The sequence below is a fragment of the Cynoglossus semilaevis genome, chromosome 4 (genome assembly GCF_000523025.1).
Source record: "Cynoglossus semilaevis isolate Cse_v1.0 chromosome 4, Cse_v1.0, whole genome shotgun sequence".
Classification (NCBI taxonomy): Eukaryota; Metazoa; Chordata; class Actinopteri; order Pleuronectiformes; family Cynoglossidae; genus Cynoglossus; species Cynoglossus semilaevis.
The window spans coordinates 16675330-16685936 of NC_024310.1; the positions used below are offsets into that span (position 1 = coordinate 16675330).

Here is a 10607-nt window from a genome sequence, read left to right on the forward strand (position 1 = left end):
ATATTTCAGTATAGTATTTTATTTTAGTTTTTTGCACATTGCATTGAATAAAAACATTATTAATTAAATAAAACAAGTTAATTGACGAAATAAAATGGTTTTGTGAGTACATTTAAGCTTATGGTGGGTAAAAGACGTGGGAGATGTTTTACTTCAAATTTAAAACAAGCTCCCAAATACATTGTGCGGTTTCAAGCACCACCTCGTGGTAAAATTGTATACGGCAATAATCCCTATCTAACGTTTAGACTACACACACAAAAACATTATATACATTTTATATTTCCTATTTAGGCAATGTTTTTTATATTAATGTAATGTTTCATATTTATTTTTACAATACGTTTATTTTCAAATAAAAGAAATAATGTAGTTAAAATTAATTAATACAAATTACGCTAGTTTATTCACTGTGGGCCAAACTGAACTAATGATAACCAAAAATAAAATTATCAAGGCATATATGCTCCTGAAATATACTATATATATATTTTTATAATGTATGTTTTGCTACATAAAAAGACTTGTATTTGAGGATTTACAGTAGTACAAAAGTCAGACTAGGCATAGCTAACCCTGTTAGCCTCCTGAAAGTTCAGCTTCTCTGGCCTGTTGGGTGAGATTATGGGTGAGATTATTGATTGTAGTGCTTTTTGCGGGAAATATTTTGTATGCTTCCCATTCAAATTGAAGAGAGAGAAAAATATATCAATTTATTGATATTGTGAAGTGCACCAATGTGTGCTCATATTTGTTGATTAACAGATATTAATGATAAAGGTCAAAAGTAATACTTTGGATTAATCGTGATTAGCAATAGCATAGCACTTCTGCGAGTTTTCTGTTTTTTAATTATTATTTTTTTAAACAACTAAACATGCATTTTCGTCACAGTTTAATGGAAGTACTCCAGCGATCACATTGTGTTCTAATTACATTTACCTCGTTCTCCACAAGAGGGTAATATAATGTTAAGTTTCCATCTCTTGTCACAGGGAGTTCCCAATAACACAAAAGACTGTTGGGTAAATTCCCTAATTGTGACTTCTGAGGACGGAAAAAGAAAGGACAATTTCACGTCGACCTCTGACATCGATACAGCCGTTCTCTGCCTGTCCACGAGACAGAAACCAAATTGTTGATACTCACGAACACATATGTGGAAGTAAAACTAATAAGTCAGCAGAAGAAGAAGTGCGAAAAACAAAGGAAAATTAAGATAAGAAACCATTTGGCTATAATGAGCTGCTTTCTCAGAACTAGATTGTGTTTTCAGTTGAAGAGAGAGACAGATAATTCCCCATAAACTATTCATTCTATATGTTCTAACGATCTAAGGCGTTACCAAAGTTATTCAGTGTGAAATACCAAGTATCATTATCTGCACTGTAATGAACATTTTGTATGCTGGCTGAACACAAACCAAACTACTTTAATCGCAGAAAGCAGTACTTCAGAGCTTGTTTGATGTCTTCAAGTATATTTTGTGTATATTAGAAATAGTCAAATGTTTTCCACAATGTCTTAATGTGCTTGATGTCCTAGAGACTTACCATGTGATAAATGACTGACTGATGAGCCAGTGATAGCTGATAAGTTCCAGACGTCATGAAGTCAACGTAGGCTGTTTGTCAGGACTTAGTTGTAAGACACTCATTTCACCGTTTAATCATCGCCTCTGTAGAAATGAGTTGACAAGCGATAAGATGAATAGAGTTAGAAATGTGAGGTAAAGGGAAAGAAAAAGAAGAGTTTGTAGTCATCATTCTGCGTTTTCGAGAGATCTTTCTTAGAGATCTTATGTTCAGTGAGAGCTGCCTGTGCGTAGATGTGTTCTTGTGGTTTTATGCAGGGTGCCACTGTTTTATTATATTGATAGTTTAACTGGCTTTAGAATTTTCTTTTGGTTTTAAGAAAGGGTTTTTTTTACCAATATTTTAAACCACGTGTCAAACTCAAGGCCTGTGGGCCAAATGCGGCCCGGCAAGTCCTTTTGTGTGGCCCACAGGATATTAAAAAAAATTACCTTATGACAAAATCCATGCTGCTGAGTTTCTGAACCTGATAAATTAAAAAGATTTTTTTATTGCACAGAGCAATGTATTCTTTTTATTCATTTAAGTTTAACATTTGTGTTTGATTCAAAATGTATGTTGGGTTTAATAATTCATATATAAGGTTAAATTATTTAAATTCACATTCAGAAAACTGAATATCTAAAAGAGACAGAATTTTTATTCTGTTTGTTGTTGTTGTTGTTTGTTTGTTTTTTCTCACAAATGAATGGAGTTTGCTGAATGTTCAACTTTTGCTTTTTATTAACCCTTGCTTAGCGGCAGTGTTTTTGTTCCCTTGTTGCGGCCTTTGTTACTTATCTGTAAATATTACCTTAGTGGAAATGTGGAAAGAGGAAATGATCTGGTGAGAGAAAGAGACGAAACGTCACAACAGGAAACGTGTCATAGCGGAGGGAGGTATTTGGGGAAAACTATGTAAAAACATCTGAAGGGAAACGAGCCTTTATTCTTCTGTCAGTCGGGGAGTCAGTGAAGGAACATTTGCTCCGGCCTACTACATGTTTACAAAGAAAAGCCAGAGAAAATGTGTCCACAGTCTCATTTTCCTCATTGAAGGCAGGTCCGAGGGACTTCATCGGTGACGACTGTCTGGATTTAAGGGGATTTTAAGTCTCTTTTCGGACAACACAAATCCAAAGAAGATGAGGTCGTCTCTCCTCTTCATTCTCATCTGCGTAAACCCTCTTACAGGTAATTTAGAGAAATTTAATATACTTTTAAAAATAAAATATACTTTTTTCTCAATTGCTTTATTGACAGGATTTTTTTATGTAAAACTGTGCTAGAATGTGTTAATCATCGAGTGAGTGTGTCAATTAGGTTTGGGTTTAAATGAGATAAGATGTTATTTATGGGCGCTTTGGTGGGGGAACATGGAAATGTCTAGTTAATGTCCCTGTTTTATCCTCACTCTCTATGTTGAACTGGAAGTCCCAGAGATGTCAAAATTGCTTTTGTTTATTCACTTCCCTTTTTTAACACATCACTTCGTTGGACACATTTACAAGAATAAATGTGAGAGGGTAATTTTAGCTTGATCGACTCTGCATTAGAGAAACAATCGATAAATGAAAGGTGCAACGATTGGATATAGAGTTGCTGATCGCTTGATCGAAGGTGCAACGATTGGATATAGAGTTGCATATAGGATGTATTTATATATTTGTAATGTAGTGCACAACGGCAAAATTGTTTTTTTTTTCTGTTTAATATCTACCACCTCATCTGCATCCTGTGTTTCTCTGTCGCAGCACTGAGCATCCCTCAGCCTGAAAAACTGAACGTATCTAATGTAGAAGGGGAGGTTCTTGTATACTGGAAACAACCGGCCGACGCTCCGCTAACATCTAAATACAACGTACAAATGGCAAAGTAAGTCAAATATCAGTCATATCTGAATTTGTTTGTTTTTTTAATCAAACCGACTTCTGTCGCTGAGTCACTTTCAGCTTCATCACCTGCGCGTGTTCACTGTCCACAGGTTAACCGATAAATGGGCCAAAGTGCCGAGATGCACAGAGATCACAAACACCTACTGTGACATCAGTGGTCTCATTCATGACTACACCACTCTGTACAAGGTCAGAGTTCAGCTGGCTGCAGGAGAGCATGTTTCTCCATGGGCAGCCAGGAAAATCCCCATATATGACAGTGAGTCTTACTGTGTTACTGTCCGCAGCTGCATTTTCAGTGATTTTGTAAATATTACCTCTTAAAAACAACTCACTCCTGTCTCTTCAGGTTATCTGCTGCCACCATCTTTCACTTTGTTAGCAACGTCCAACTCACTGTCAGTGCACGTTCACGAAAAACCCATTTTGAAGAAGATCTTCTCTTTCGGCCTCACCTACACCATCTACTTGAAGGAGCCCGAAACGGAAAAGGTGGGTAAAGAAACACACGTCGACACATGCAGTAACACGTCCTTCCTTTGTTTAACCTGTTTTTGGATTCCTACCTGGCAGGTCACCACAGCATATCTGGAGGACGAGGTGGAGGAGGATCAGAGGCGCAAGACTTTCACTTCTCTCCAATGGGGAAAACAGTACTGCGTCAGCATGACAGTAGAGGGCAACGGAGGTATCTTAACAAGTGCCGTTTCTCCAAAACAGTGCCTCCTGCTGCCTGACAGAGGTGAGAACACACACACCTATGAAGGGAATAAACCATACACCCACTTTCACCAGCTGAGGCTGACATCACTTCATTGCAATATTCCTTTGAGAGTACAGACTTATGTCATTGCTGTGATACAACTTTAGTCAGTGTCACAAACATCCTGTAATCACAGCATCTGGTAATGAAAAAAACTTCAAACAACAACAACAACAACATTAACCGGTTACTGATCTTCTGTCCTTTTATCTTTCAGAGTGGTTCATGATTTCAGTCTCATCCTTCTCCATTCTGGGAGTGTTTGTGATCATAACTATCGGCGCTAACATCCTCTGGTGTTACCTGAAACGTCCAGAGAAAACACCAATTGCACTGGTGAGTGTACACAAAAAAAAAAACAAGGTTAGAATTAGAAAGAGAAAACAAAACTGAACCTATGGAAACACAAGTGAGAAGTGAGCCGGACAGTCTTCATTGTCTCTAATTTCATCTCTTTTAGAAATCCCCGGCATGTTACTGGCAGCCCTTGTGTGTGGAAGAAGGCATCATGGAGACTGTCACAGATAAAGGATGGTTCCTGTCCAATCACAGAGCAGAAGTGAAAGACTGCATTCACACACCCGTGACTCAAACTACATTGAACAATGCCACCGAAGAGGAAGACAGGAGGACCAGCATGGACAGCGGCGTCAGCATTGAGACCAGCTCTCCAACCAACGACAGGGGAAGTTCAGGGATGAAGCAGGAGGACAGTGGCTTTGGCAGCATCGGCGTCCCAGAGGGCTTCACCTGCAGTAAGACGGATTATCCACTGGAGAAAGAAAAGGCTGCTGCTGCTGCGGTGGAGGAGTTCAGGAAAAGGCAGGACAGCGGACTGGGATTGAGCTGCCAGACGGATCTGGACCAACTCCACACCAGGCTTCTGAAAGACTCCGTCCCCAGCGTCAACTATCGGACCCAGCGTCCTCCTGACGTGCAGATCCATGTCCCTGATGAAGAGGAGGAGTTCAAACAGAAAAGCCTGGGCACCGTGCTGGCCGACGTGGTCACGGGCTACAGAGCTGGTCCTCGAACGTGCATCTGTTCAGGAGCGGGTCAGTGCACGTGGTGCCTCACACAGGGTCAGGCTCAGGGTCAGGGTCAGCGTGGGTCTGAAGCCGTGTCTGTAGAGAATGGACTGCTAAGGGGAACGTGTGACGTTCCAGACATTTGCAAAGAAGGGAGGACATTTTTAAGCTGTTATAAAAAAGCACAAATTGACACTGTGACCATAGACACTTTACAAAACTCCTTCACTCAAGGACTCCAGGACACATTTCCTCTGCTGAAGACCGTGCAGTCGCTGTCTCTGCTGGACGTGGCACATGACCTAAACATGAACCACATGACTCTCTCTCTGAGTGACGTCCAAGTGGAAACTGACTGATGCAAAACAAGTCATTGTGACTGTAACTGACAGGCACACACAATGGACAAATACATTTCATGTTACTTGTACTTCAGGTAAAAGGCAGCATTTAAAGGTACAGTGTGTAGATCAGGGGTCACCGACCTTTCTGAAACTGTGAGCTACTAGAAGGGGCACTCCAGAGCTACTGGTTTGATACAGACTTCCCCAAATAATAATAATAATAACAATAATAATATGTTCTGGGACATACAACAGTACACACTCTTCTTACCATCATTACTGCATATATTTGAATATCACTGCAAGTGGAACTGATTCCAAAAGTACAGTAACAGTACAATTGTTGACCCTCTTACTGACTACCTTTGTTTTTAGAACATATTCCAAGGGCACCTTAGGTACTCAACGGGTGGTACCAGGTGACCCCGGGCACCATGTTGGTGACCCCTGGTGTAGACTTGGTGGAGAGTAGAAAACACAGGGAGCAGTGATGTATTACATAAACAGATGTGAATCATGGCTGTCAAATAAGTGTCTTTTTAAAAAAAAAACATCAGCTAGAATATTTGTGGCTGCAGTGTTTTCACATTAGACACTCTGTAATGGACTCATTTATAATAATGTTTATTTTTGTAATAAAGTCCCAACTCAAACTCATAAATATTTTAAATCCCATTTGACTCTACAGTTCAATCCCAGGCACTGTGCCTTTAAACCTATAAAGCTATCTGTAACATATTTGCTACACAACAAGTCAGTTCCAAAAATATTTAACATACTGGGGGCTTTCTGTGACAGAATCTGAACAGGGTTAAATTTCTATTTTGTAAGTGATAAGCTGAACAGGTTCCAGCTGGTTGGTGTCAGTGTGAATCATATGGGTTTTACACAGAAAGTCTAGAATGTCAGAGACCTTATGTAACCTGCTGTTTTTAGAGATTCAATTCTCAGCTAACGTTGAGAAGCTGCAGGCCGGAAGTGAAACCCCGTGTGGGGGAGCACACAGGGGAACAGTTTAACACTTACATGCTTTTGGATATTTTGCTGTGACACTTCTTGTCAACACTTGAATGTAACCTTTAAGACTCTGATCATTTCTCACCCTTATCGTCACGCTGCAGCTTGTTGCTGTTGTTGCACCTTTTTTTAAATAGTCTTCTACATGTGACTCTGTAGAATGTAAGTATGTAAAAAGTTAAATTATTAATAAAACAAAAATACTGACTACAGTCACTTTATCTGTTGTTGTTTTCTGACTAGTTCTGAGTAGAGTTTTTTATTCAGAGTAAATCTCCCCCAAAACTTCATTTTAGGACAAGACAAAAAAAACAACCACCTGATGTTGATGACATTTGAAACATGAAACTATGACTCAAATAAATGCTGGACAAAAACAACTAAAACAAGAAAATTCTACCCACTAGGTAAAACACTATACATCTGTCATACACCAGGGATTCCCATATGTAAATGACAGGAACTCATGAAATGGTTTTTTTATGTTGCAGTTAAACTGCAGTTAAACCAATGCTTCCTCTTACAACTTTTTGTTTTTTTTCTTTTCCCACACCAGGAAAAAGAAAAAAAGAACTGGGTCAAATCTCCATGAACACAAATAAAAGTTTAAGATAAAATACTTGCTTTATTAAAAACAGATCAACCTAACCACGTAGCATTAGATACATTCCAAAAACTATAAAGTGCAGGTCAATAGTTTCGGAATAAAAATTATTTCAAACTATCAACAAAAATACATTTAAAAAACTTACAGATCCAGGAATATATTTTAGACCTTAGATGAAATCTGTCTTCACAGCAGGCACTCCGTTTTCAACATTTTGGTTATCTTTAAAAAGATCTGAATGAAAAGAAATTTCTGATAAAATCTTCACTGCTGTTGGTAAATTTGAGTCATATCAGACCTGTGACCCTTTAGTGGCGTTTCACAAACATCAGTTAATGAAAAAAAATAAAAAAATCAGACAGAGACCTCAGTGACAAACATGTGGAGGGAAGTCTACTGCTGTTGACAAGAAAACCCTGATCTGCGGGAATGATGTGGTTGAGCTGTTGATATTCTGTGTTCACCACTGTCTGTGTGCATAAAACCAAAAAGAGTTTCACATGCTGCGTAGGTACAGAAAAACTAAAGTGATACATTTAAATACATATTTCTTATTGTTTAGGACCTAGGTTTAGACAATATACAATTACATTTGATGCAAACATTATCTTAAATACCAAAGGGTTTCTCCCTGCCTTGTCTTATTTACAGACTAATGTAGTTTAAAATGTTGGGAGAGCATGAGGGAGGAGTCTCATCACCGAGTGCAAATAGATTTTTAGAACAAACAATACACTTTAGGAACAAAAGTATCAGGCACAGTGAGGCATTGAAAACAAGGTAAGGTGTGAAGAAGAGTTGGGAAACCAAGATTTCCCCCATCATGACTGTTGCCAAATTCAACCGACACCCGGTCATTTGATGTTGCCGCTGATTGTAAACGGGGGAGGAGACTTCTTTAAACCCACCTTCCTGCCAACCAAGAGAGATCCAACCAAAGGTTTACAAAGAAAGTTTATACGGTATTAAAAACAAGCAAATCTATGAAAAGTTTTCAACTGTGACGTCTGCTTACGTGAGCACCCTGTCCTTCAGTGGAGGCTCTAAAGGAAACAAGGAAAAATAAAGATGGTGAATTATTATTTGTTATTGTGACACACAACCAAATGTGACCTCTGCTTTTAACCCATCACCACAGTCAGCAGGGCGCAGCTTTAGGCGCCCGGGGAGCAGTGTGTGGGGACGGTGCCATGCTCAGCTGGTGGACTCGAACCTGAAGCCTTCTGGACCCAAGTCCACTTCCTTAACCACTAAGCCACCACTGCCCCAGCATCAAAATTGGTGGTTCCTTCTCTTCTGTATTTATAGGGCTATGTACGGTTGGAACCCACATAATGTACATAAGTAGCTACGTCACTCACATACGTTAACACAGTGCTAACATCATAATCTAGGACATAAAAACATCAGAACAGTCTGGCTTACACCTGGCAGCCCTAATGAAGGGCAAAACAGTACCCAAAAAAAACAACACAAATGTAAGAAAGTGAACGTAGCACAGTCCAATGTATGGCGCACAACCGGCGGATGTACACAAAGCTGTGTTCTCCTTATAGCGCCACATGATGTCGTGTTCATCCACTCCCCTCACCAACTGTGGGTGGAGGACGTCGCAAACCCTGTATTTTAATTTATTTTATAAAAAAATAACACAAACAGAAACACTCACTCTTTTTCTTGAAGATGTTTTTGCACGTTTTGCATTTGTACTTGCAGCAGAACTGTACAATGCCGATGATGAAGAGAACGGCCAGGATGGAAAAACCCACGATGATCCCCACGGCTGTAGAGTTCACCTGGCTACCTGCAAATTATAGTTCACAGAAGTAATGATGAGTGTTCGCAGCATTTTTGGACACTGTTCTGACAAGGTTTCGAGAATACTTAGCAAAAACAAATCTCCTTTAGTTTGGGGCCAAGAGTGGATAATAGAACTGTAATCGTGAATGTAAGAAAAACACACAAGTCTACTGTTATGTTAAAATGATATTCTGTGCTATTATCCATCAAACCACCGATGAAACTCACTTCGTCGGTGGAAAATCACTGAAACGACCAGCCTGACCTTATGTGTGCTTGCCATTGATGGGAAATCTACTCATTATCTGTTCTTCAGTTCCTCTAAGACCTTGACAACTAAATGGTCATTCTCAGTTTCTGTTAGGCCAGATAATCTCACAGGTGGAAGTTGTACTGAGATCAACTGGCCCTCACTCATATTCTGGTACGCACACACAAATGTATCCCCACACTATAAATGTAACATGCCCTAGCTTGCAAACGGGCGCTCTCGTACAGACAGAAGTGTTTGGGTTGCTCTCTACCTAAAACATCTGATCTTGAGGGCAGTAACATCAACTTTTCTGCTTATAGCAAGAAAGCTAGTATGTTGGTGTTATATTTAAAACTGTCTTAACCTTGACTTTTATGTTTGTTTTAAAGCTATCTGCTTAAAATGATGTCACAAAGTTAGGCTTAACTCAGTCCATTAGAGGGAGCCATTGCAAATAGACTAAAATCCTCATGTGACCTGGAGCCACAGGTTGCAGACCGCTGCCCTGACCCCTGACAAAGTTAGCACAGTATTTTTGAAACACGCCTTTTAAAGCTGTGGTTATATACAAAAAATGATTCTTATAAAAAATATAAATATAATAATGTTAGAAATAGTTGCTTTAGGAATGTAAAAGTCAGTTGAAGTCAGGTGAGCGCCTGTACAGATGTTTCAGTAATACAGGATGGATTTTGGTGTCCAGCCTGAAAGAAGACCTCAGCACATTTATACATACATACATATTTAACGTTTATCCTAACATTATCACACTGCTACTCTCATTTCCTTTTTTCAGCTTCTGTTGCGGTTTAACTTCTGTAGAAAACAGCAAAAGTAGCTCTTCTGAGAAGAGTTTATTCTTTATATGAGATGGACTGATGTTATCAGTATTACGTGTACAATAATGGCACAGAAAAACCTCTAAAGTAAGTTCAGGTTTTAGAAGCTTTTACCACCACCACCACCACCACCACCACCACCACTACAAGATTGAAGACTCTTACCACTGTTCCCCATGGCTGATAAAAGAGTTATCAAACAGGTGGCTTTTCTGTTGGTTTCCTCCTCTTCTTCTTCCTGTGTGACTTACACAGGCGTTTCTTCAACCCCTGTTTATTAAATACTGATCAAGATTAATCGTTAAAACATCAATATTTAAAATCAAAGCTCTGCTTCTGACTCCTTTGCTTACGTCTGTGTCTGCTCATGTCCCCATACCAGTCATACCTAAAACTGGTTTCTCCTCTTCCTTTATCCTGCCTCCATTCTGCCCTTCCTCCATTAGAAACCAACTGGGCCCGGCTGTGTGTAGCAGCTGCCACTGTT

General features: G+C 39.4%; 1 protein-coding gene across 1 annotated transcript; it reads left to right on the plus strand.

The window, feature by feature from the left end:
- Positions 1-2502: 2502 nt before the first annotated feature.
- Positions 2503-6833, plus strand: il10ra (interleukin 10 receptor, alpha). The gene is made up of 7 exons (XM_008309649.3): positions 2503-2768; positions 3329-3449; positions 3559-3728; positions 3819-3961; positions 4043-4211; positions 4450-4568; positions 4693-6833. Exons 1-7 carry the CDS (start codon positions 2720-2722, stop codon positions 5617-5619), a joined length of 1698 nt encoding a protein of 565 aa, XP_008307871.1. The 5' UTR covers positions 2503-2719; the 3' UTR covers positions 5620-6833.
- The last annotated feature ends 3774 nt before the right edge of the window (positions 6834-10607 follow it).

What these genes read in the sequence shown, in the direction of transcription:
- il10ra (XM_008309649.3), top strand. Translation starts at nt 2,720, where the DNA reads ATGAGGTCGTCTCTCCTCTTCATTCTCATCTGCGTAAACCCTCTTACA. An exon ending in CTGCGTAAACCCTCTTACAG is followed by an intron (nt 2,769 to 3,328) that starts GTAATTTAGAGA and finishes TCTCTGTCGCAG; the next exon opens with CACTGAGCATCCCTCAGCCT. An exon ending in AGAAAACACCAATTGCACTG is followed by an intron (nt 4,569 to 4,692) that starts GTGAGTGTACAC and finishes CATCTCTTTTAG; the next exon opens with AAATCCCCGGCATGTTACTG.